General features: G+C 42.5%; 1 protein-coding gene across 1 annotated transcript in view; it reads left to right on the top strand.

Moving 5' to 3' along the window:
- The window catches only part of LOC115470876 (cytosolic 5'-nucleotidase 3-like), a 159,321-nt gene that overhangs the window by 63,785 nt on the left and 72,142 nt on the right, over nucleotides 1–23,394 (top strand). The window contains 2 exon segments of the mRNA XM_030204480.1: nucleotides 856–954; nucleotides 21,925–21,994. Coding sequence (XP_030060340.1) covers nucleotides 856–954; nucleotides 21,925–21,994 — 169 coding nt within the window.

Raw genomic sequence — 23,394 nt, 5'->3', positions numbered from 1 at the left:
TCGGAGATCAACTGCTATGGATGAGTAATTTCACTTTTTTATATGTTGGCTTTGTTTTGGTGATTTTGCTATTTAACCTTTTTTGAACGACCATTTTGATTCGAAATGCAGTACATTAAGTATTAGTAAGTGTGACTATTTCTTGGGACTACCTCTAATTTGAAGAAAATGTGTCAGGCCTTCTAAAATATTCTGTTAAGCCTTTTTGGTGTGAAAGGACTTTTCTAGTACCTTATTTTTTTCCATGTGCAGTACTGTTTTGTTTGCCATGTTATTAGATAGCTGAAAATCAAAAACACAGCCTTGCACCAGCTGTGTATAATTTATGTAGTCACTCACACTGATAACAAATACCTAGCATCCACTCCTGATGGAGAAAAAAAGCCTCAGTCCAGCCACTCAACCAGCCGGAACATGCAGACTATAAGGTTTGAGCGCGGCTTACCATCATTTGGCATAGGAAAAAAACTCCATCGCTTAACATACCAGCATCAATATCTATCATCCAAAATACTTTGCAAGGTATATAAATCACAGATGCTAGATATTGATGCTGGTATGTTAAGCGATGGAGTTTTTTTCCTATGCCAAATGATGGTAAGCCGAGCTCAGACCTTATAGTCTGCATGTTCCGGCTGGTTGAGTGGCTGGACTGAGGCTTTTTTTCTCCATCAGGAGTGGATGCTAGGTAGTTTGTTATCAGTGTGAGTGACTACATAAATTATACACAGCTGGTGCAAGGCTATGTTTTTGATTTTCAGTCATTTAAGCAAGCTTGAGTGAATTATATGTTATTAGATAGCTCCAGATGTGAATGTAGCTTAATTTAAATTATTTTTTTCCTCTTTCAATCAGATGCCAGAGTTTCAGAAGAAAACAGTCCATATCAAGGACCCTAAAAAAGTAGAAGAAATGATATGTGGTCTTATCAAAGGTGGTGCTACCAAACTTCAGGTATTTGTCAAAACACATTCTATTCTATTCTGTAGGATATATAAACCGCTATGTCTATATTTTTCTGTTGACTGAATTTTGTTACTGTTTATGTACGGAACTTGTATGATGTATGTTAACGGTATATGATATTGCTGTACACCGCTTTGAACTAATAGGATATAACGGTTTATATATCCTAAAGATCCCAGTAGTTCAAAGCGGTGTATAGCAATATTATATACCTTTAACATACATCATACAAGTTTCTACATAAACAGTAACAAAATAAAGTCAACAGAAAAATACAAATTATGACAAACTTTGATTATGAGCGCAGTATTTCTGAAATAAATTGTTTTCAAATGTTTACAAAAAATGTAAATAAGAATGTTGTTGTTTAACGGATAAAGGAAGATTGAGATGATATGCTTCTGAAATTGTCAAATTTTTGCCCTACTTGGGGATCACTGTAATAATGGCTATGTGTTCACTGGGAAGAAAGACCCCTTGTGCCAAATGGTAAGTGGTCTTATCAAAGGTGGTGCTACCAAACTTCAGGTATTTGGCAAAACACATTCTATTCTATTCTGTAGGATATATAAACTGGCTATGTCTATATTTTTCTGTTGACTGTATTTTGTTACTGTTTATGTAGGAACTTGTATGATGTATGTTAAACGTATATGATATTGCTGTACACCGCTTTGAACTACTGGCTTCTAATGGTTCCATAATTTTTAATTGCATAAGTCTATAAAACTCTGCTATTAACCCATCAGAGCTAGATGTCTTATTCAAATACAAATGCTCGATAACTTTCTGAATTACCAGAGCCTTAATTGTGGCACATAACCTCTCTGCCTGGATCTGATCCAACTTAGGAAGGACTACTTTTTGTACCCAGATATGGTATAAATTTTCTCGAAAACCGATTGAGCCCCAATGTTTTTTCAGTGACCAAACCAGAGGTTGCCTGCTGATTTCTATACTGTTCCCAATCAGCTGTCTCTGCTCCACTGAAATGCATGGCAAATTGACTGTGGCCGAGTAAGCCAGAAACCTCTCCTCTGATCTGCTCAATCCAAGTGTATATGCTTGTACAGAATTCAAATAACTGACATCAATTTTCTTATCCTCTTACCCCTACCTCCTACAGCCTTTTGAATTATCATCTGGGCCACCCTATAGCAATTTCAGGCCAACAACTTTCTTGTTTTGCCAAACTCAAAAAAGCACTCTTAGACCCTCAGCAGTTTAAATTAATATAATCTACATAGAAGGTCTGCAACTTAGCTCTGGCCGGGTCCCATCTATAATAAATCCTGGTTGAAGGCTGGGCTTATGTTTCAGTTCCAACTCACCCACCAGCTTTTGCCAACACTGCACCTGGATTTTTTTCTTTCTAGCTCCCCATGGGGGGGGGGGGGGGGTCTTTTACTAAAGGTTAGCTCAAGTTAACTGCAGCAGGTCCCATTTTATTCTTATGGGCCCTGCTGCAGGTAACTCGAGTTAATCTTTAGTAAAGATTACTACTGCTAATTCCAGACTTCGTTCCTTTTATCTTGCTGCACCTCACATCTGGAATGGACTTCCTGAGCATGTACGTCTAGCCCCGTCTTTGGCCGATTTCAAGTCCAAACTTAAAGCCCACCTCTTTACCACTGCTTTTGACTCCTAACCACTACTCACTTGCCCTGTCCTTTTATCCTCACCTCTTTATTCCCTTACCCATAATTGTTCTGTCTGTTCACCTGTCTTATCTAGATTGTAAGCTCTTTGAGCAGGGACTGTCTTTTGTGTATGGTGTACAGCGCTTCGTATGCCTTGTAGCGCTATAGAAATGATAAGTAGTAGTAGTAGTAAAAGAACCCCCATAGTATTAACCACCTCCTATCCATAGCCTTTAAGGTATCCCATAGAGTGAAACTGTTCACCTTTTCCAGTGTGTTAAGCTCAAAATACAAAACAAAATAAAATAGAGGTGTGGAGTCTATATACCATCAAACAATAAACAAAAATTCAACCCCACTATATTCATGTTCAGAACTTAGATTTAGAATATCAGAAATATCTCGATAACAGTGCTCAAACTTTAAAAGAAATTAACTCTTTCAAACTATTTTTTATAATGAATAATCACTTAGCTTAAAATGTCTCAGAAGGCAGCAAAAAAGGTCCTCAAAGTAATCCATAATGATATGTTGGATATACTCTCACACTTCCTGGTCTCTAAGCAAGAAATCTTTAAGCCTCTAGTATTTATTATAGTGCACTTCTCCCAGATATTTCATCTCCATCCAAATTAGGGCATGATTTGAGCAAACAATATTACTTATATTTGATTGCAAAATTGAATCCAGTAGGTTCCTTCCAATCAACAGTAGATCTATGTGAATATAGGTATTATGCACAACTGAAAAATAAGTATAATCCCTGCATGTTGCTTATTGAATTCTCCACCCTACACATTGAATCCTCCACACATCTAGCAGATCTAATGTGGACATCAGATTTTCAGTGTTCTCCTACCTGTGAAACCCCTGACTTTCCCAAATTCGGGTCGGGTCCAGGGTTAGATTGAAATCTCCTCCTACTCTGATGGTAGCTACAGATTTAGTGAAATTTTATTTATTGGGATTTTAAATTGCTTTCAGATGTGTTATATGGAAAAATGGTTTTGTTTTGCTTATTTAAAACAAAATAAAAGCAACTGAAAGTCCTAGCAGAAATATAAGCAGTTATATAGTCTGATCATTTTGGTAGGCTGCCCCGGAGAACTAGGAGTTTGAATGCCCATCCTTTGAGCATGATGATGTTGATACCTATTTAGATTATTATAAACTTTTATTTATTTATTTATTTATTTATTTATTTTATTTATGCATTCTTGTATCCCACTGTTATCCAAAAACAGGTTTTGGATAAGTGACTTACAATTTACATTCTGCTTGAAGATTACAATGATGGTTTACAATTAGGAAGTGGAAAGGACATCAATAGCTTAGTTCCAGAATGTTTTGAAGAGGTAGATCTTTTGTGAATTGAAGGTAGTTGGTGATGCTTCTCATAACCTTTGGTATTGAATTCCACCATTTGGAACCCAGGTAACTAAATCCAGCCATGTAAATGGTTTTGTAAATTATGTTGCTACAGTTGGGTAGGTGAAGAAGTATGTAGCCTCTGGTTTCTGGGCTTGCATTTCTTGGGGATAGTTCGATCATATCTAGCATATATTCATGGGACATACCAAATAGTATCTTGAAGATGAGGGTGCTAGCTTTGAAGGTTAGTCTTGCCTTGATTAGCAGCCAGTGTAGTTCAAGCAGTAGAGTAACTCTTTCATATTTCGACTATTTTGATTAGACATAGGAAGGCAATCCTCCTAGATTTGTAGATAGGTGGAATATAAGATTTTATCATTGAATAAATAATTGATTGAATAAATAATATAATATAAGGGAAGGGAATCTTTGGCGCTCAACTACTTAAAAGGGTGGAGTACAAATGAAAAATGACAAACCTGCCTTACAGAGATATTACAATTGGTCATGAATTATAGCTGGCAACTGGAACTTATTTTGCAGTGTGGACAGGAATAACTGGGCAGCCTGGATAAGCTAGTTGATCAATTAATATATTACTATTGTGTAGTCCCATCCCTTGCCCCTGGGGAAAACACTTCAGGCCTTGCGGCTAGAGTAAGAGAGACAATCAGACTTGGGTTTAGCGCAACCAGTAAAAATCATTATTGGTATTTCACTAAGCCAATACAAAATAATTGTTCTCTCTAGAGTAGGTTGTCACCCAGAAAAGCCAGACACAAAGACTGAATAACAAACTCTGCTCAGCAAAACTTTCTCAGTTTTCATTTATATACTGTTACAAGTTTCATTTTTCCTAAATCATGTGATTTCTCCTAATCTAACTTGTGTTCATATATGGATTTTCCTGTTTCCTTCCATTACACAATATGGTAATATTCTGTTATTTTTTATATGTATACAGCACACTTTGTGGACATTGGCTAATCCCTTATCAGTAAAGCGTGATACCAGCGTACAAAAACCATGCAAACAAACAAATAGTATAAAACACCTGGTGTCCTCTCTAAACACATATTTCCGTTGGAACATTGGTCTCTGCAGGGTCCTCAGTCTCTCTTCACCATCAAGGCTATATCCATGTGTATCTTCCATATACGTGCCGCATAGCCTCATTTCTTCCTGAGTTTCTCCTGAACATGTAACATGTACTTTCCATTTACTGATCAAGCACTCTGCTTACATGCACTTGCAGGGAGAAACTAAATTTATGCTGATGACATCAAATCTGAGGGCTAGCAGGGCCATCTTACAGGCCTAGTATAGGGAGGAATATACACTATGTATTCATTGATCTTGAACACTGGATAGCAGAGCTGTCACCAAGTTATAAGGCCACTACTGTTGCTCGGCAGCTCGTGGGGCTCCCCACTTTAATTGATTTTGTTTAATGTATGACTTCTTTGGGAAGTTAGAGGGTGATGAACATTTATATTCTTACGCTGATGACATTTTTATTCTTGTTCCTGCCCTTGTGAATAGGGAATCAACTTTTGTTAAAATTAGAAATTACATCAGTAAGATAAAACACTGGGCCGTCAAGAATATGCTAAGTCTGAATGTGAATAAGACAAATGTGTTATGGATTAACAACTGTAACTTGGACTCTTTTGGGAGGAAGACGTATCAGGCCGCTTTGCTGACCACCCGAATCCAGTCTTACCAGCTCTTCACGAGCGTCCACTTGCAGAACTCGGTAAGGCAACTGTCTAGCTTAGTTAATGCCCTCCCTTTGGAGCAGGCCGAGCCTTTTCGCTAGATGGTCAGGCAGCAGAAGGTGTGTCAAATTCCTGGCCAGGGACTCTTTCGACTCTTTTGATGTAGCATCCAGAATCGCTGCTCAAGGTATAGTGATGCGCAGATTTTCGTGGCTGCGTGTCTCTGACCTGGATCATTCAGTCCAGCAGCGGATGGCAGATTTACTTTGCTGGGGGGGGGGCAACCTTTTTGGTGAGAAAGTAGAGGATCTTGTTGACCAGATCAAGAAGCATAATGATGCTATGGATTCTCTCTCTCGCCGGGCACCTTCTGCTACAACCTCCTCCTTAAGAGGTTATTTTGGGGGAAGAGGAGTGCTCCCTATTCCTATGCCAGGCATAGGTAGACTCCAGCTTCTCAGCAGCCTAGTCAGGCTCAGCCCCAGCGCGCTCGTTCTCGTCAACAGCGTGCACCTAAGGCCCCTGCTGCTCCCACAAAAGCAAGGGACGAGCTTTTGACTGGCTCCAGTTCAGTATAGCCTCTGTAAAAGTGTCTGTACCGGGCAACTTGCCGGTTGGGGGGAGGTTAATGTTTTGTCACCAAAGGTGGCCTCTCATAACTTCCAACCGGTGGGATCTTCAAATAGTTCGGTTAGGATGCACCTTCAATCTGGAATCCAAACCTTCAAGTTGCCCACCGGGAACTTATTTTTACTGCTCCCAGCACAAGCAGATACTTGCAGAGGAACTCTCCACCCTTCTACAGGCCACTGAGGTCGAACCCGTTCCACCAGGGGAAGAAGGGCTGGGATTCTATTCCAGGTACTTCCTTGTGCAGAAGAAGATGGGGAATGCGTCCCATCCTAGACCTAAGGGCCCTGAAAAAATTTCTAGTCCGAGAAAAGTTCAGGATGGTTTCCCTGGGCACCCTTCTTCCCATGATTCAGGAAAACGATTGGCTATGCTCTCTGGACTTAAAGGATGCTTACACACATATCTCGATACTTCCTGTGAGCTGGAAGTAATCTTCAGTTTCGGCTGGGAACTCAGCACTCTCAGTACCGTGTATTGCCTTCTGGTCTGGCTTCTGCGCCCAGTGTTTACAGAGTGTCTGGCAGTAGTAGCAGCGTCACTACACAGACTGGGATTGCACGTGTTCCCTTATCTCGACGATTGGCTTGTGAAGAGCACCTCGGAGGCAGGCGCTCTACAATCCATGCGAATGACTATTCAGGTGTTAGAGCTACTGGGTTTCATGATCAATTACTCCAAGTCCCATCTCACCCCAGTACAGAAGTTAGAATTCACTGGGGCTCTGTTGAACACAAAAACAACTCGAGTTTATCTTCCTGACGCAAGGACAGACAACCTCCTGTCCCTGGTGTCCATGGTTCGAGCATCTCAACAGATCACGGCTCGGCAGATGTTGAGACTTCTGGGGCACATGGCCTTCACAGTTCATGTAACTCCCATGGCACATCAGCATATGAGATCAGCTCAGTGGACCCTAGGTTCCCAGTGGTATCAAGCTGCGGGGGATCTAGACGATGTAATCCAACTGCCCACCGACTTTCAGAATTCCCTTCAGTGGTGGATGATTCGATCCAATTTGACCTTGGGACGCCCATTCCAAATTCCTCAGCCACAAAAAGTGCTGATGATGGATGCATCCCTCCTGGGATGGGAAGCTCATGTAGATGGGCTTCACACTCAAGGAGCTTGGTCTTTCAGGAAAAAGGTCTTCAGATCAACCTCCTGGAATTGCATGCAATCTGGAATGCTCTAAAGGCTTTCACAGATCAGCTGTCCAACCAAATCATTTTAATTCAGACAATCAGGTTGCCATGTATTACACCAACAAGCAGGGGGGCACCAGATCTCGCCCTCTGTGTCAGGAAGCCATTCAGATGTGGCTTTGGGCACGCCATCACAGCATGTTTCTCCAAGCCACTTATCTGGCAGGCGTAAACAACAGTCTGGCCGACAGATTAAGCAGGATCTAGATTGTAAGCTCTTTGAGCAGGGACTGTCTTTTGTGTATGGTGTACATCACTGTGTATGCCTTGTAGCACTATAGAAATGATAAGTAGATAGATAATGCAACTTCACGAGTGGTCACTGAACATGGGTGTAGTCTGCAAGATCTTCCGAGCGTGGGGCATCCCTTCGGTGGATCTTTTTGCCACTCAGATCAATCACAAGGTTCCTCAGTTCTCTTCCAGGCTTCAGACCCACGACAGACTACCATCAGATGCCTTTCTCCTACATTGGGGAACAGGCCTTCTGTATGCGTATCCTCCCATACCTCTAGTAGGGAAGACTTTGCTGAAACTCAAGACCGCGGAGCCATGATTCTGATTGCGCCATCTCGGCCCCGTCAGATTTGGTTCCTTCTTCTTCTGGAGTTGTCCTCCGACTTGCTTCCAGGAAAGATTCCACAAAAAAGTGTTACTCTTTCAAATGGAGGAGGTTTGCCGTCTGGTGTGACATCAAGGCCCTACATCCTTTTTCTTGTCCTACACGGACCCTGCTTGAATACCTTCTACACTTATCAGAGTCTGGTCTCAAGACCAACTCCGTGAGAGTTCACCTTAGTGCGATTAGTGCTGATCATCGCCATGTAGAGGGGTAAGCCTATCTCTGGACAGCCTTTAGTAGTTTGCTTCACGAGAGGTTTGCTTTTGTCAAAGCCCCCTGTCAAACCTCCACCAGTGTCATGGGATCTCAACGTCGTTCTCACCCAGCTGATGAAAGCTCCTTTTGAGCCACTGAATTCCTGCCATCTAAAGTACTTGACCTGGAAGCTCATTTTCTTGGTGGTTGTTACTTCAGCTGATAGGGTCAGTGGGGTTCAGGCCCTGGTAGTGCATGCACCTTATATCAAGTTTCATCACAACAGAGTAGTCCTCTGCACGCACCCTAAGTTTCTGCCAAAGGTGGTGTCGGAGCTCCATCTGAACCAGTCAATTGTCTTGCCAACATTCTTTCCCCGTCCTCATACCCACCCTGGCAAAAGCAGTTTGCATATCTTGGACTGCAAAAGAGCATTGGCCTTTTACGTGGAGCGGACAAAGCCCTTCAGACAGTCCGCCCAGTTTTTTGTTTCTTTTTTTGTAACTTTATCTTTATTAAGCTTTTTAACAAACATAATTTCACATTTATGAATGATAATACACAATTTGGAAATAAAAATTATATAGACAAGCAAATATTTTTTAAGTTTCAAATAGTTATCGACCACAAGAATAAGAAATCAATCCAAGATGTAAGATTAATAATATAATCTAAAGGAAATAAACATATATTGTAAATTATATTAATGAAGCGTCACGTCCCCCGAGTGATTCACTCCAAGGCTGTTAGTGTACATATGGGATTAAACCACTACAATAACCTCTTCCCTAGTGATTAGAAATTCCTCTAGCTGTTTGGGGTCAAAAAATTGAAACTGTTTAGACACTATTCTACATACACAAGGAAATTTCAACAGGAAGGTAGCTCCTATTGCCACAGTTCTTGTGTGTAAAGCCAAAAAGGCTTTACGCCTCTTCTGAGTCTCTCTTGATAAGTCTGGGTATATTCTTATTTTTGACCCCAAAAAAACTGAATCCAAATGTCTTAAAGAAAGTCTCAGTACTGCATCCCGATCCATCTCCAAGGCAAATGAGACTAATAATGTTGCTCTTTTCATTATAATGTCTAGTGATGACTCCAAAAAGGTAGTCAGATTCATCACTGCACCACCTTGAGGAAATTTTTCTGATTCCATTCTAGAATCAGTTGGCAAATAAAACGCTCTAGTTATTGGCGGTAGTGAATTTTCTGGCATACCTAATATTTCCACAAGATATTTTTTTACCATTTGTACAGGGGTAATAAGAAGTGAACTAGGAAAGTTTATTAGTCTCAAATTAAGTCTCTTAGACTGATTTTCCAGATATCCCAGCCTTCGGGAAGTAAAGTTCTTATCTTTAATCAATGTTTGACCTACAAGTTCCATTTTTTGAGTTCTTTCAGTAAGAGATTTTACTTCTACAGCTTGTTTTTCAGTCTTTTGCAATTGAATTAATGCAGTTTCTGATAAAGTCTTAATGATTGTAGCATTTTTTGTTACCACAGATTGTAGGGAGGAATGTGCAGTAAAGGTTAAGTCCCATAGTGACTCTAGCGTCTACAGCTGGTTTTTCCATTTTCTCCAATGTTAATTCAGGAAGGGGTGCTTTAGCAGCATTTTTCAGAATACTCACTGTCTGTGCAAGCAGTACAGGGGCTGATGTCGCTTCTGGAGCTCCCAAACTGTCGTCCCTCTGATCTCCCCTTGTCTCCAAAGGGCTCCCCTCCCTGCAGACTCTTCTCTCCACTGGGGGTTGGACCTGCAGGGCTCCTCTGGAGACACTGGCTTCCTGGTTGTGGAGGAGCTGCACGTTGGATGGGGCTGAGAGAGGCCCCATCTACACTGTCGGCCGACGCAGAAGCCCCAGCCTCAGCTACCGGAGTAGAAATCTGCCCGGGACCCAGTGCGACTGCAAAATCTTCCATCTTAGCCTGCCGAAGTTTACTTGTCCTGTCAGGGAGAGAGGGAATCTCTCTGACTTTGCCTCTCCTTTTCCCCATTCCAGGGTTCAGGTAAGGAGCAACTTGCTGGCGTTTGCAAAGAAGAGTGAGACGCGTCTGGTAACACTTCTCATGCCGTAGCCATCTTGGATCACCTGTTTGTTTGTTTCGATCCCAGTAGGAGGGGAGTCACCATCGGAAAACGCACAAGCTCCAATTGGCTAGCAGATTGCATTTCCTTCACTTATGCCCAAGCTGGGCTGACTCTGGAGGGCCATGTCGCGGCTCATAATGTTAGAGCCATGGCTGTGTCAGTGGCTCATTTGAAGTCAGCTTCCATTGAAGAGATTTGCAAGGCTGCAATGTGGTCATCAGTCCACACATTCACATCTCACTGTTGCCTTCAGCAGGATACCCGACGCGGCAGTCGGTTTGGGCAGTCAGTGCTGCAGAATCTGTTTGGGGTTTAGAATCCAACTCCACTCCCCTAGACCCATTTTTGTTCTGTTCCAGGCTGCACTCTCAGTTAGTTGTTTATTGTTTCAGGTCAGTCTGTGTTATGTCCTCGCCGTTGCGAGGCCCAATTGACCAGTGTTCATTGTTTTGAGTGAGCCTGGTTGCTAGGGATACCCCACATGTGAGAACAAGCAGCCTGCTTGTCCTCGGAGAAAGCGACTATACTTACCTGTAGCTGGTATTCTCCGAGGACAGTAGGCTGATTGTTCTCACAAAACCCACCCACCTCCCCTTTGGAGTTGTTGTTTGTTTGTTTATATGAATTTTGATTAAACTGAAGAGGCACTGTCACGCAACGGGCGGGAAGTCATCTGCGCATGCACATTGCATGCAGTTCGCGTACCAGAAGGCACTGGCAAACCTTTTGTTTTTTGCTGGTGAAAAATTTGCCATTTCCTGGGCCGACGCGGACATCGACCCACTTGTGAGAACAATCAGCCTGCTGTCCTCGGAGAATACCTTCTACAGGTAAGTGTCTTCACTGTACATGTGGATGTCAGAAATTAATAGAGTTTGAGTACATTCATAGTGACACAGTATAACTGGCATTGCAATTTTACATTGAATAGATACAAAGTATAGGACTAGTTCTTAATCACAGATATCTTTTTTTTTTATAAAATACAAGCCGCTTTGATAGGCTATTATACTTGGGTGTTCAAAACCAAGTTTGTCTGGCAGAGCGCTGGAACTCAGGGAAATAATTCCCAATGAAATTCATCAGATTTGGCATGCTCCTGGCTTTGGACACAAGTTCATCCACAATAGATCAGATTCACTATTCAATCAGTTGTGTAACCAAACATACCGTGAATCAAATAAACACACTGACAGACCACTTTTAGTGTTTATGCTGAAATGAGAGGAAAAGCCTCATACTACCGTGGCTCAACTCTGTTGCTTAAACCGGACCTCTTAACAAAGACTTATGAAGAAAAAACGTTTGAGCCCACGGTGAAAAAGTAATCATAGGCACAAAAACCTTTCAGAAAGTCTCTTCAATAATCTCAAATGTCATCGGCAGTATCTCAAATCAAAAAGCCACTTATCTGTGCTGTGCTGTGCTAGCTGTTCCGTTACTGCTCTCTTATGGAGTGAGGTCCCGACGGACCCGTTTCGCTCGTGCTTTCTCAAGAGTCCTCACCATCTGCCCTGGAACAGCAACCAAAACATGTGCATCAGTGCCAGAAGAATCTTTCTGCAAAATAACCTCAGTGTACAAGTGTAAATTGACTCAAATCTCCTGTACCCCGCGAGTTGCAGTCCTTTGGTGTGTAAAGCCAGCAAACAGGCTGGCAAAATGGCGCTTAAACAATTTAAAGGCACCTATTCAGAAAACAGACCCGTGCGTCATGACGTTCTTACGTCATGATTTCATGGGACTCCGGTGCCATCTAAACTTCTAAAACAAAACAAAGCCAAGACGTGGAAACCCCCATCCATGATCTTGAATCTCCAAAAAAAAAAGTGTCTTTGCAAAGAAAGTTTTAGAAAAAATTTTTCCATTTATTTTTTTCCTTTTTATTTTTATATTATTATTTATAATCCATCTACAGATTAGACCTTGCAAGTTCAGGGAAAAAAAACAAGAGAAAAGTCCCAGAAAATTGTTGTTGTTGTTTATTTTTTGTTTCCCCATTATTCAAGAAAAATATGCAGAGCAATGGATTAAAGAATTCAGTCCCTTGGGTTCAAGGGTGTCCAATCTGAAAATCCAACGTTGTTCACACTGTAATAAAGCCTTGCTACGGTCCCCCCTACGTTTGTCAGGCGGGACACTGTCAATTATCCAACCCTTGAACACATCAAAAGAATGACCCCATTCTTTACAATGGGCCACCAACGGTGCTCCTAACTTGTTGAGTATGCATGATCTGTGTTCGCTCAAGCGCACAGAGAATTTATGCTGGGTCTTCCCTACATACCACATCCGGCATGGACATTGCAGTATGTAGACCACATGTTCTGACATACAGGTTGTGGAAAGCCGCAACTTATACACTTTGCCATCTCTGAAATTATTAAATTCTGTGCATCCCATAGACATATCACAATATCGACAGGAGCCACACTTGGAATGACATCCGGAACCTCCCACGTCGTGCTTCACTAAGTCAGCCGGACTCACTATCTCTTTCAAATTACGGTCACAAGAAAATGCTATGCGCAGTCGATGGTGTTGAAACAACTTGTGCGATTGGATAATGTCCCAGTTCTTTTGAATAATTCTGGCCACCTCTTCCCCTCCTGTCATATAACGCACCATGAAAGTCTCTCAGGGGTCCCCTTGATTGGGTTTACTGTTACTGTTCAGCAAAAGGTCCCGGTTGTTGTACTTCACTCTTGTGTATGAACGCCTCAGGATGTGTGTGGGGTTTCCCCAAGTGACTAATGATTTTAACAGATCTCCAGCTTGGACTTTATAGTCATCAATGTCACTGCAAATTCTTCGATGCCTCAAAAATTGCGAAAAAGGCAAACTGCATTTTAATGAGGCTGGATAACTACTGTGAAATTGCAACAGTGTATTCCGGTCAGTCGATTTATTAAACACCCTGGTTCTGACAGCGTTTGGTTGCTTAATAACCAACACATCCAAAAAGGCTATCTGTTCTTCAGATACTTCTTGTGTAAATTGGATGGAGGGGTTCCTATTGTTCAACCAATCTGTGAACTCAGACAAGACCCTCTGGTCACCATCCCAGAGCAAAGAAACATCATCTGTGAAGCATTTCCATAGTAGGATGTGGGACTGGAAAAGAGAATCTTTCAAACATTTGTTCTCAAAGTCCATCATAAACAGATTGGCAGTGGAAGGAGCAAACGTTGCTCCCATTGCTACACCAGATATTTGCCAAAACAATTCATCTTGGAACCAAAAAAAAATTCCTTTTTAAAACTAACTTAGTAAATTCCAACAGAAATTCCATGGATACTTCCAAAGGTTGAGGTCTCGACTGCAAGGCTTCCCTAACTACTTCCAGTACTTGGTCTTGAGGGATGGAGGTGTACAAGGACTTAATGTCTAGTGTGACTAATAAAGTCCGTTGGTGATCTGCCCAGGCAAAATCCTCCAGGATCTTTAAAAAATGTGTGGTGTCTTTTACATAAGAAGGAGATCCCACAATCAAAGGTTTAAGGAAGTAATCCACGAATTTGGATGAAGTCTCCAAAAGGGATCCCGCGGGAAGACAAAATGGGATGCCCTGGTGGTGCCATCAGATTCTTATGTATCTTCGGGAGGGCGTGCAAGACTGGTGTTTTAGGATGTCTGCAATTCGAAAACCGCCATTCTTTTGTGGTTAAAAAACCTTGTTGAGCTGCTTCCTCCATCATGATCTTAATTTCCTCTTGCAGTTCATCCGTAGGATCCCCCTGTAGACAAACATAGGCATTCATATCAGCCAGTTGGGATTTTACTTCCATGTTGTAGGTCATTCTGTCTTGAACAACCACTGCTCCCCCCTTATTGGCTTTTTTGATAATAATGCTGTCATCCCGACATAATTGTGAGAAGGATTTCTGTTCATCCCTTGTTAAATTATCTTTTTCCATCTCTGCGTACTGATAAAGGTTCTAATTTCACTTAGTAATACTTCTTTAAAAATTTTCACTATTGGGTCCAGTGGAATCTGTGGAGTCCATGTGGACTATGTAGCCACTCTCGAACGATCTTCTACCGGATCCTTGGTAGAAAAATCAATCCGCAATTGAAGCTGACGGATAAAGCGCTCAAGGTCAATTTGAAATTGAAACAGATCAAATTTCTTTGAAGGTTTGAAAGACAAGCCTCTAGATGATAAACTCACTTCCCCAGGACTCAAAAGCTTAGAGGAAAGGTTCACAACCACTGGCGCTGGGACCTGGTTAGTGGACGTGAGGGTACCTGGTTCATCCCTTTCCTCTCCTGCCTCGGCCTCTGCCTCGGTAAGGGCTCTCTTCTAAAAACAAAAATCCCTGCCATCGCTACTGGAGGAAGAGCTGTCACTCCCCCCACAATTAACTATACTGGTCTGATTAAACTCTGCAGACCCGCCTGTGGTACTGGCCTTCCACATCCACTGATACACCTTGTTCTCTACATAATCCCTCGTATCCCAGTCAAATTTCTTTAACTTGCTCTTCCTCAAGGTCTCACGGAATTGACACAAAGTATCCTTTAGTTTATCATGCTGTCTGTCAAACTCCGCTGGATCACTACTGTTTTGAGCTTTTTTATTTCTTCATCCAGAGAGAATTTTTCCACTTCTAAATACTCTTACTCTTCTCTATGATTAATAGCATTAAGGAACATTTGTTTAAAATCATGTTCCATCTATTAATAAACTCTATATCTTCCTTGAAGATCTGTGGGGCCTTTTGTATTCTCATGCCCCTGGGGATCCGTTCCACTTTACAATATTCAATGTCCTTGCAGAAACAGGAAATGAGGGCGGGACCAGAGGCAGAGCTGAGAGAGAAGGGAAGGCAGGCTGAAGCGCCATGCCTGCTCACCTTTCACTGCTGCCGCCGGACCCCAAGGTAAGAACTTTTAAATTCTGGGCGACACGCAGGAAGGCGAGGAGCAGACAAAGGACTAGGAGAAGAGGGCGGGCAGCGCAGGTCGGGCTAGCACTCGGAGGAGAGGGAGGGAGGGGGGCCTGGAACTCGGAGGAGAGGGGGAGGGAGGGGTGCGATTCTCTCCTCCCCTCGATTTGTACCTGAACGTTCTCTGGCTGGCTGGCGCTAGCTTCCCTTCTCTCTCATTGTTCCGCCCTCTGACATCATTATGTTTTGACGCGGGGGCGGGGCAATGAGTGGTTATGGATGTTACAAACCCAGGCATCCAGACGTTGGAGGTGCAAATTATTATATAGGATATGACCTCGTAATACAGCCTTGGAAGCGTTCCAAAAACCTATTGATCCTCCATCAGGAACCACATTGTCAGTATTATAAGCCACCTGGCACGTAAAAAAAAAGTCTTAAAGTTTTTATCATTATAGAGATGAGGTGCCAGACGCCAGGAAAATTCAGACCGTTGTGAGGTAAGATTCAAAGACAGGCATACCGGAGCATAGTCCGACACTGTGGAAGAATGGGTTTCAATGATTTGGACTTTAGAAAATAAACTTTTGTCTAATAACAACTAATCTAATCTTGCATAAAAATTGTGGGCACCAGAATAAATAGTATAATCCTGCCCATATGGGTGCAAGACCCTCCATACTTCCAGAAGCTCCAGAGTTTGGGCCATGAAATTAACCCCCTTTGTATCATGATCATTCGAATGCTTCTTGGGGGGGCTTATAATTTAGACTAGTATCAGTGGTGATATTAAAATCCCCTCCCAAGATCATCTTATATTCTGGGTACCCTGCCATTTGGGCTGCCAGATAGGAAAAAAAAATCTGTGACTATAAAGGTTGGGTGAACAGATGTTACAAAATAATAACCTCATTCCCCACAACTCCCCCAACACAAGAATGAATCTACCCTCCTTGTCTTGAATTTGTTTATGCAGTTTAAAGGGGAGCTGCTTGTGTATCAAAATTGCTACACCCCCTCTGTCTACCACTGAAAGCAGAATAATAAACTTCTCCCACCCAGGATCTTTTCAGTTTGATGTGTTCCCCCTGGGAAGATGTGTCTCTTGCAAATATGCAATGTCAGTGTTCAGTTTTTTTAAGTAAAAAAGCACCCTAGTGCGCTTAATCAGAGATTTAATGCCATCAACATTGAGCATAACAACCTTTAAGCCAGTCAAAGGGATAAACAATGAAAGATTTGTAAGCAGATCCTCTACATAGACAGGGGCCCCCAGCTAGGTCCAACCCCACAGCACAAATGTCACCATGCAATTTCTCCCACACCGTGTCTCTCCCAACCCACCCCTACCTCCATGGTGTCCGCCCTCAGCTCCTCAAAATATAAATGCCTGAGCTGGTAGGGGTGCCAAGCCCCGCCAGCCAAAGACCTCTCCTGCCTTACATGCGCCTGCAGCAGCACTTATTCAGCAGGAGCACTTCACCACTAACGTCTGCTTTCATGCACATGCTCAGACCTCAGCTAAGCATGCCCAAAGTGTGCCTATTGAATAAGTGCTGCTGCAGGCATGACCCAGGCAGGAGAAGTCTTCGGCTGGCGGGACTTAGCATCTGCGCCAGCCAGGAAAGCAGAGGAGTCCCCGAGTCTCCTCTCCCTATGGATATCTGGATAGTGCCACTAAATGTCTGTCTCAGCAGCATTTATACAGGTAAAACGTACTGCGACTGACTTAAATGCTTCTGGCCTGTGACTTGAGCAATATCCACAATCTAATCTAGCTGCCAGTTCAGTGAACTCCTGTACCTTTAAGGGGGAAGATATGAAGGGAGGGAAGCTACTGCTTCTGGAATTTGTTTACATTATTTGAGGCAGAGACTTGCAGTGATAATATTCTGGCCTGCAGCAGCCCAGACTGCAGCACCAAGGTTAGATGGAGAGAGAAAGCAAGGGGAGAGGAGAGGATTGTCATGCCTGTGCTGATTATTATTATTATTTTTTTTTTTTTTGGCACAATCTTTCCCTGTTTGTGTCAATTCAAAATAGCATTTGTAACTGAATTATTTTTTGCAGTTCTTGTGCAAATCCACATACCGAGCATTCCCATTCTGAGAACAGTAAATGCTGTCACTGTTATGAACGTTTATACTCTTGAGAGTTCAAGAGATACATGGGGGAGAAGTTTTAAGAATAATGACTTAGCAATCAAAGTTTTAATTGTCAGAGGATATTACTTCCTCTGTGAACTTTTAAAGAATACCACAGTAAACAGAGAGAACATCTTTCTTATAAGAAGTCAAAGAGAAATAAAAGCAAAAAGAATTTATTTTGCCACTCACCTGCTCACATATGTATTTTTACACCGGATGTCCCTACAGGATGCGTAGGCATGAAGCTATTTCTGCCTTTACAACAGAAAAACAGAGGCTGTGGATCATAAACTTGCAGGCCTGGATGTGTCACATGGAGGGACAAATGGAAATATTTTATAAAAAAGAAACTCAAGTGGCTCTTGCCGAATAAAAGACCTAACCAAACGCATTTCTTTGTTGACTTGTGTCTATATTTAGGAAGCATTTGCCAATAAGTATTTTGAATGAAATGCCAGTGACGTGATGGTGAAGAATGACTTGTGAACTCTGGGGCATGTCAGCTGCAGCAGCACCTGCACCTTGGCAGCGCTGTTCTGTGTTCCCTTCCAGGCAACCAGAGTAGCCAGCAGGTGCATCATTTCTTCAGAGCTACTGACAAGGGGCTGAAGCTGTCTGAAGCCAGAAAAATTAATTAAGGGAAAGTGCATCCGCACACCAGCCACAGCTCCAGCCTCCTTCCACAACCCAACAGCTTGAAACGCGAGAAGTGACTTTTTTCCAGAAGCAGTGTAAGAGGAACTGAGCAGTTCTCTGTATCTGGATCCCCTGTCTATTCTTTGTCAGCAACATAGGATCACTTTCTGTAGCAGGAGGAGGGGATGTACCTGGAGGAAGTGGGGGGAAAGGGGCTGAGCAAAGACCAGAGGGGCTGCCATTCAAAGAAGGGATGGGGTAGGCAAGTGTAAGAACAGCTGCTGAAGAAATGTTCCCTGCACAATTCCTTTTCCTGGACTGCACCTGACCCAGATGCTGCTTTTCTGCAGCCACAATAAGAAGTGGCGTCAGAGGGGGCGGGATGTGGCAGGAAAGGTTTCCCGGTCAGCCGCACAGACATCCTGTCTGAATTGCCAAGAAGGTTATATTTAGAATGCTGCCACTGCTAAGCAAGTGGGAGGAACCTGCAAGACCTCAAGAGCCTTTGCAGTGAAGTCTGTGCATTGCTGCTGGGTGGGCCTGAGCCCAAATTGGGTGAGCCCAGGCCCACCCTTGACTACACTCCTGCTCCCACATAATGTGAACCCGATATTCCCTTGCATCATTCTTTCTGTTCCCAGTCCCACCTACCCATCCCCTTCCCCAGTTGCATAAGAACTCCAACATCTATGCTTCTCACCATGCAGCCCCCTCTTACACCCCTCGTGGAACTTCTCCCAACACCCCCTATAAAAATTACAAGCCTACCCCAATGTCTTTCTTGAGAGCCACTCCATAGGTTAAGGTAAGTGTCTTCCTCCCAGCAGGTCCAGAACTTCATCATCATAAGTACATACATATTGCCACACTGGGACAGACCAAAGGTACATCAAGCCCAGCATCCTGTTTCCAGTAATGGCCAATTCAGGTCACAAATACCTGGCAAGATCCAGAAAAGGTTCAATACATTTTTATGCTGCTTATCCCAGAAATAGCAGTGGATTTTCCCCAAGATAATTTAATAGTGGTCTATGGACTTTTCCTTTAGGAAGCCGTCCAGACCTTTTTTAAACCCCTCAAAGCTAACTGCCTTTACCACATTCTCTGGCAACAAATTCCAGAAGAGAAAGAATGGTGCGAGGGAATATTGGGTTCACATTATGTGGGAGCAGTTTAATTACACGTTGAGAAAACTTTTCTCCGATTAGTATTGTTTACTACTTTGTGGCTTCATTGCATGCCCCCTAGTCCTAGTATTTTTAGAAAGAGTAAACAAGCAATTCACGTCTACCCATTCCACTCAACTCATTATTTTATAGACCTCTTATCATATCTCCCCTCAGCTGTCTTGTCTCCAAGCTGAAGAGCCCTAGAAGCTTCAGCTTTTCCTCATGGGGAAGTCGTCCCATCCCCTTTATCATTTTTGTCGCCCTTCTCTGTACCTTTTCTAAATCCACTATATGTTTTTTTGAGATGCAGCAACCAGAATTGAACACAATATTTGAGGTGCAGTCACACCATGGACCTATTCAAAGGCATTATAACATCCTCACTTTTGTTTTCCATTTCTTTCCTAATAATACCTAACATTCTATTTGCTTTCTTAGCCGTCGCAGAACACTGAGCAGAGGGTTTCAACATATCAACAACAACGATGCCGAGATCCCTTTCTTGGTCAATGACTCCTAACGTGGAATCTTCCATTACGTAACTATAGTTTGGGTTCCTCTTTCCCACATGTATCACTTCGCACTTGCTCACATTAAACGTCATCTGTCTGATTAGCATGCCAAATCCGCAGGGATACAGGTAACATCAAAGCGAATCGCACACCCTTCCTATGTAGTTCCGAGCAGTATGGCGCCATGGTTTTTTGTTGTGCAGCCATGTGGGTCGGATAATCATTGAAGAGTAATAGTTTAGTACCCTCATACTCCAATGGTTCAGCCCTCTGAAGCACTCCTAGAAGGGCCTTCTCTCTCCAGTAGAGGTACCTGGCAATCGCTGGCCTGGCTTGACGGGTGTCCTGTTGTTTGGGACCGACCCGGTGGGCCCCTTCACAGCTGTACTGCGTAGCACAAATGTCATCATGCAATGTCTCCCACATAATGTGAACCCGATATTGCCCTTCCATTCCCATAGAACAAGTGGTATATGTTCCCACATTCATACACATGCACTCACAGCCACTCACACCATTCTTTCTCTTCCCAGCCCTACCTACCCTTCCCCTTCCCCCTCACATCCCTAGTCCTATTGTTTGGGACCGACCCAGTGGGCCTGTTCACAGCTGTACTGTGCACCTCCACTACAAGACCCAGTCGCTCAGGAAGCCATGTGCTGAAGATCTGATAAAGATCTGCATGCTGTACTGCTTCTGGAAGGCCAACTAAACATAAGTTATTCCTTCTTTGCCTGTTCTTGTGTTCATGTACCATAGTTTGAAGTTCTGTAGTTTTCTTTGCGGAGTTCGGCTAGTTGCTGTGCCATGTGCATGCTATTAGTTTCCTGAGCAGAAATATGTTGCTCCACTTCTGATAGTCTCCTGCAGATCATATGAAACTTTTTATTTAGTTCATCCACTGCAGACTGCAATTTATTTAACCTATCCGCTAGTGCAGCAGAAACTGATCTGGTAATCTCTTGACCCATTCCCCAGTGGGGACTGTAAAGGCCACTTGTTCTGCCGCCATCTTCACTGCAGGTGAACAGTGTTTATATCTGGCCAATTTCGCAGCTCTTATAGGCATTCCGAAACTCCCAATTCAAAAACCGGGCCTTGGATTTAAAACAGTAGGATTTCGTTGTCACTGCTATGAACTCTGAACTAAACAATGGAGGTAGGTGCAGATTTCTTGTAGATTTTAAGAGGGACTTCAATGGAACTCCACTTTACCACGTCTTCTCAGGCAGGCTGCATCACGTGACCTCCATCCACCCTGTTGGTGTTAATATATATTTTAAATCATTAACAACTACCCTTTAAGAAAATTACCAAGAAGCAATTACATTTCTTTATTTGCAATATCAGACCTTTCCTACAGGTTAGAAACTAGTGTATGAAGTTTAAATATGATTGTGCCCCGCAGCTCTATGTAAGTTTCTGTTTTGCAGTCTGATTGGTAGGTTTGGGGGTGGCCTGTATAGCTTAGCAATTCAGCTGAACTTGAGTGGTCTCATTGCCTAGAAGCTGGTTTCTGTTCTGCCGTGCAGCATTTAACTTGGCTTATAGCTGATGGAGTTGGAAGAAAAATGCTGGGAATGTTGAAGAGTTGTCAGTCACAACCAGTATCCCCCCCCCCCCCCCCCCCCCACACACACACACACACACTAGAAAGAATTTTAAGCCATTGCAAACAGCAGCTCCACCAATAAGGATCAAGTTGCATATACATTGAATTCTAAAGATGGCCACAGCACGTGGTATTGCAATGTTATAGAAGGAGGAAAGGGGGAATAAAATTGAGGGTAGGGATTCAGATGACAGCAGGTAAAGGCAAATTGTCCTTAGCACCAGCAGGAACAGGTGCTGACTTGAATTGAAACCAGAACAACAGACAAAATAAAGAAAACAGCCATTCGTATGAACTGAGCACATTGTTTGGTAAGGTAAATACATACATTTCTAAAATTGGAATATAATCTAAATCATGACAAATGTTTCCTCCTTTCCTGTTCTAGGAGCAGCAATTATATACTCTTGCAGGTCTAGACCTCCTGTTATGCGTCCCAAGAATAGCAACTAAATCAGGCCTAGTATTTAACTGTGCTGTATAACAATGATTTATGCTTATTTATTTATTTTGGCAGATAATCACAGACTTTGATATGACATTAAGTAGATTTTCCCACAATGGAAAACGATGTCCAACATGTCATAGTAAGTACTATTATCATCTACCATGTAAAAATAGTGCATACAATTTTGTTTTGTTTGGTTTTGTTTGGAGAGGTAGTTTATGTACACAGGCTTTATGTTGTGTGCCACAGGAACTTTTCATTTGAATATTATTGGTTTATGCAAAATGAACTATACAGAGTTCACATTTGCATGTAGCCAAGGTCCTGGTCTCCTGTTTATTCTATGATAAAACCTGGAGGAGTGGCCTAGTGGTTAGGGTGGTGGACTTTGGTCCTGGGGAACTGAGGAACTGAGTTTGATTCCCACTTCAGGCACAGGCAGCTCCTTGTGACTCTGGGCAAGTCACTTAACCCTCCATTGCTCCATGTAATCCGCATTGAGCCTGCCATGAGTGGGAAAGCACTGGGTACAAATGTAACAAGAATAAAAATATGATAAAACCTGCAAAAATGGGCATTTGTCATGTAATTATTAGGTTGTTGCTGGCACATCTCTGTAGCCTATCAGTCCAAAGAAAAAAGCAAAAGCATATTTAATAGAACAGTGGACTGGTTTATATCCCTTGATACTATCAGTGATCAGAAGATTCAGATTTGATTGCTTTTCTACTCTGGTTGACAGCCAAATAGACCAGACTCTGTCAATGCTTTTAATTGTGAATTGTCAAAGAAAACAGTCTTTCACATGATACTTAAATCATGCACAGAGATAAAGTCCTAGGCTGCAATTGAATAAATTCTGTCCTGACCTCTTGGATCTTTGATGAGACATCTAGATATACATGTAATACATACCCATGGAAAGGTGTTAATCACTCCTTTAAAAATATATATTTAATACAGATTGCTGTTCTGAAAGGTAGCCACTATCTCAGCTGTACTGGTAGATTCTTGTACCGAAGTCTCCAGAAAGGTGTTAAATTTATCTCCTGACCTTGATCTACATTCTCTTCTGTACACTTTAAGGAACAAGGTATATAATATGCTTGAAGAATTGTAACAGAAGTAGCACCAAAGTGCAATTTCCTTGTCTTTCTTCCCACTGTTCCAGAACTTGTGGGATGGGTTAGTCCATTGACCAGCAGCTGAAGGTAGAGAATACAAAATTCTGCTGTACCTAGTGTGTAGCCTAAAGAATTCAGTATGTTTCTATCTCCAGCAGGTGACTGGATGTACTTCACATCTCCAAGTTCTGGAAGTGTGCTCCTGGCCCAGTTTGGTCAGTTGGCTCGCAGTAAAGCAAGGGAGTGTGTTGGTACTTATCTGGAATCATACCTGGAAGACTTTGGTTCACTGTCCAATCCCCACCCCAACCCCCGTTTGCAGCAGCTCTCATCCTTTGACCAAAAAATAAATAAATAAATAAAAACAAGAGGAAAAGAAGAAAGATACAGGAAAAGGCTAACAGAGCCTTTTATA

This window comes from Microcaecilia unicolor, chromosome 1 (genome assembly GCF_901765095.1).
Source record: "Microcaecilia unicolor chromosome 1, aMicUni1.1, whole genome shotgun sequence".
NCBI classification, from domain to species: domain Eukaryota; kingdom Metazoa; phylum Chordata; class Amphibia; order Gymnophiona; family Siphonopidae; genus Microcaecilia; species Microcaecilia unicolor.
The sequence above is the reverse complement of the archived record's forward strand: the minus strand, read 5'-3'. Positions and strand labels throughout refer to the sequence as shown.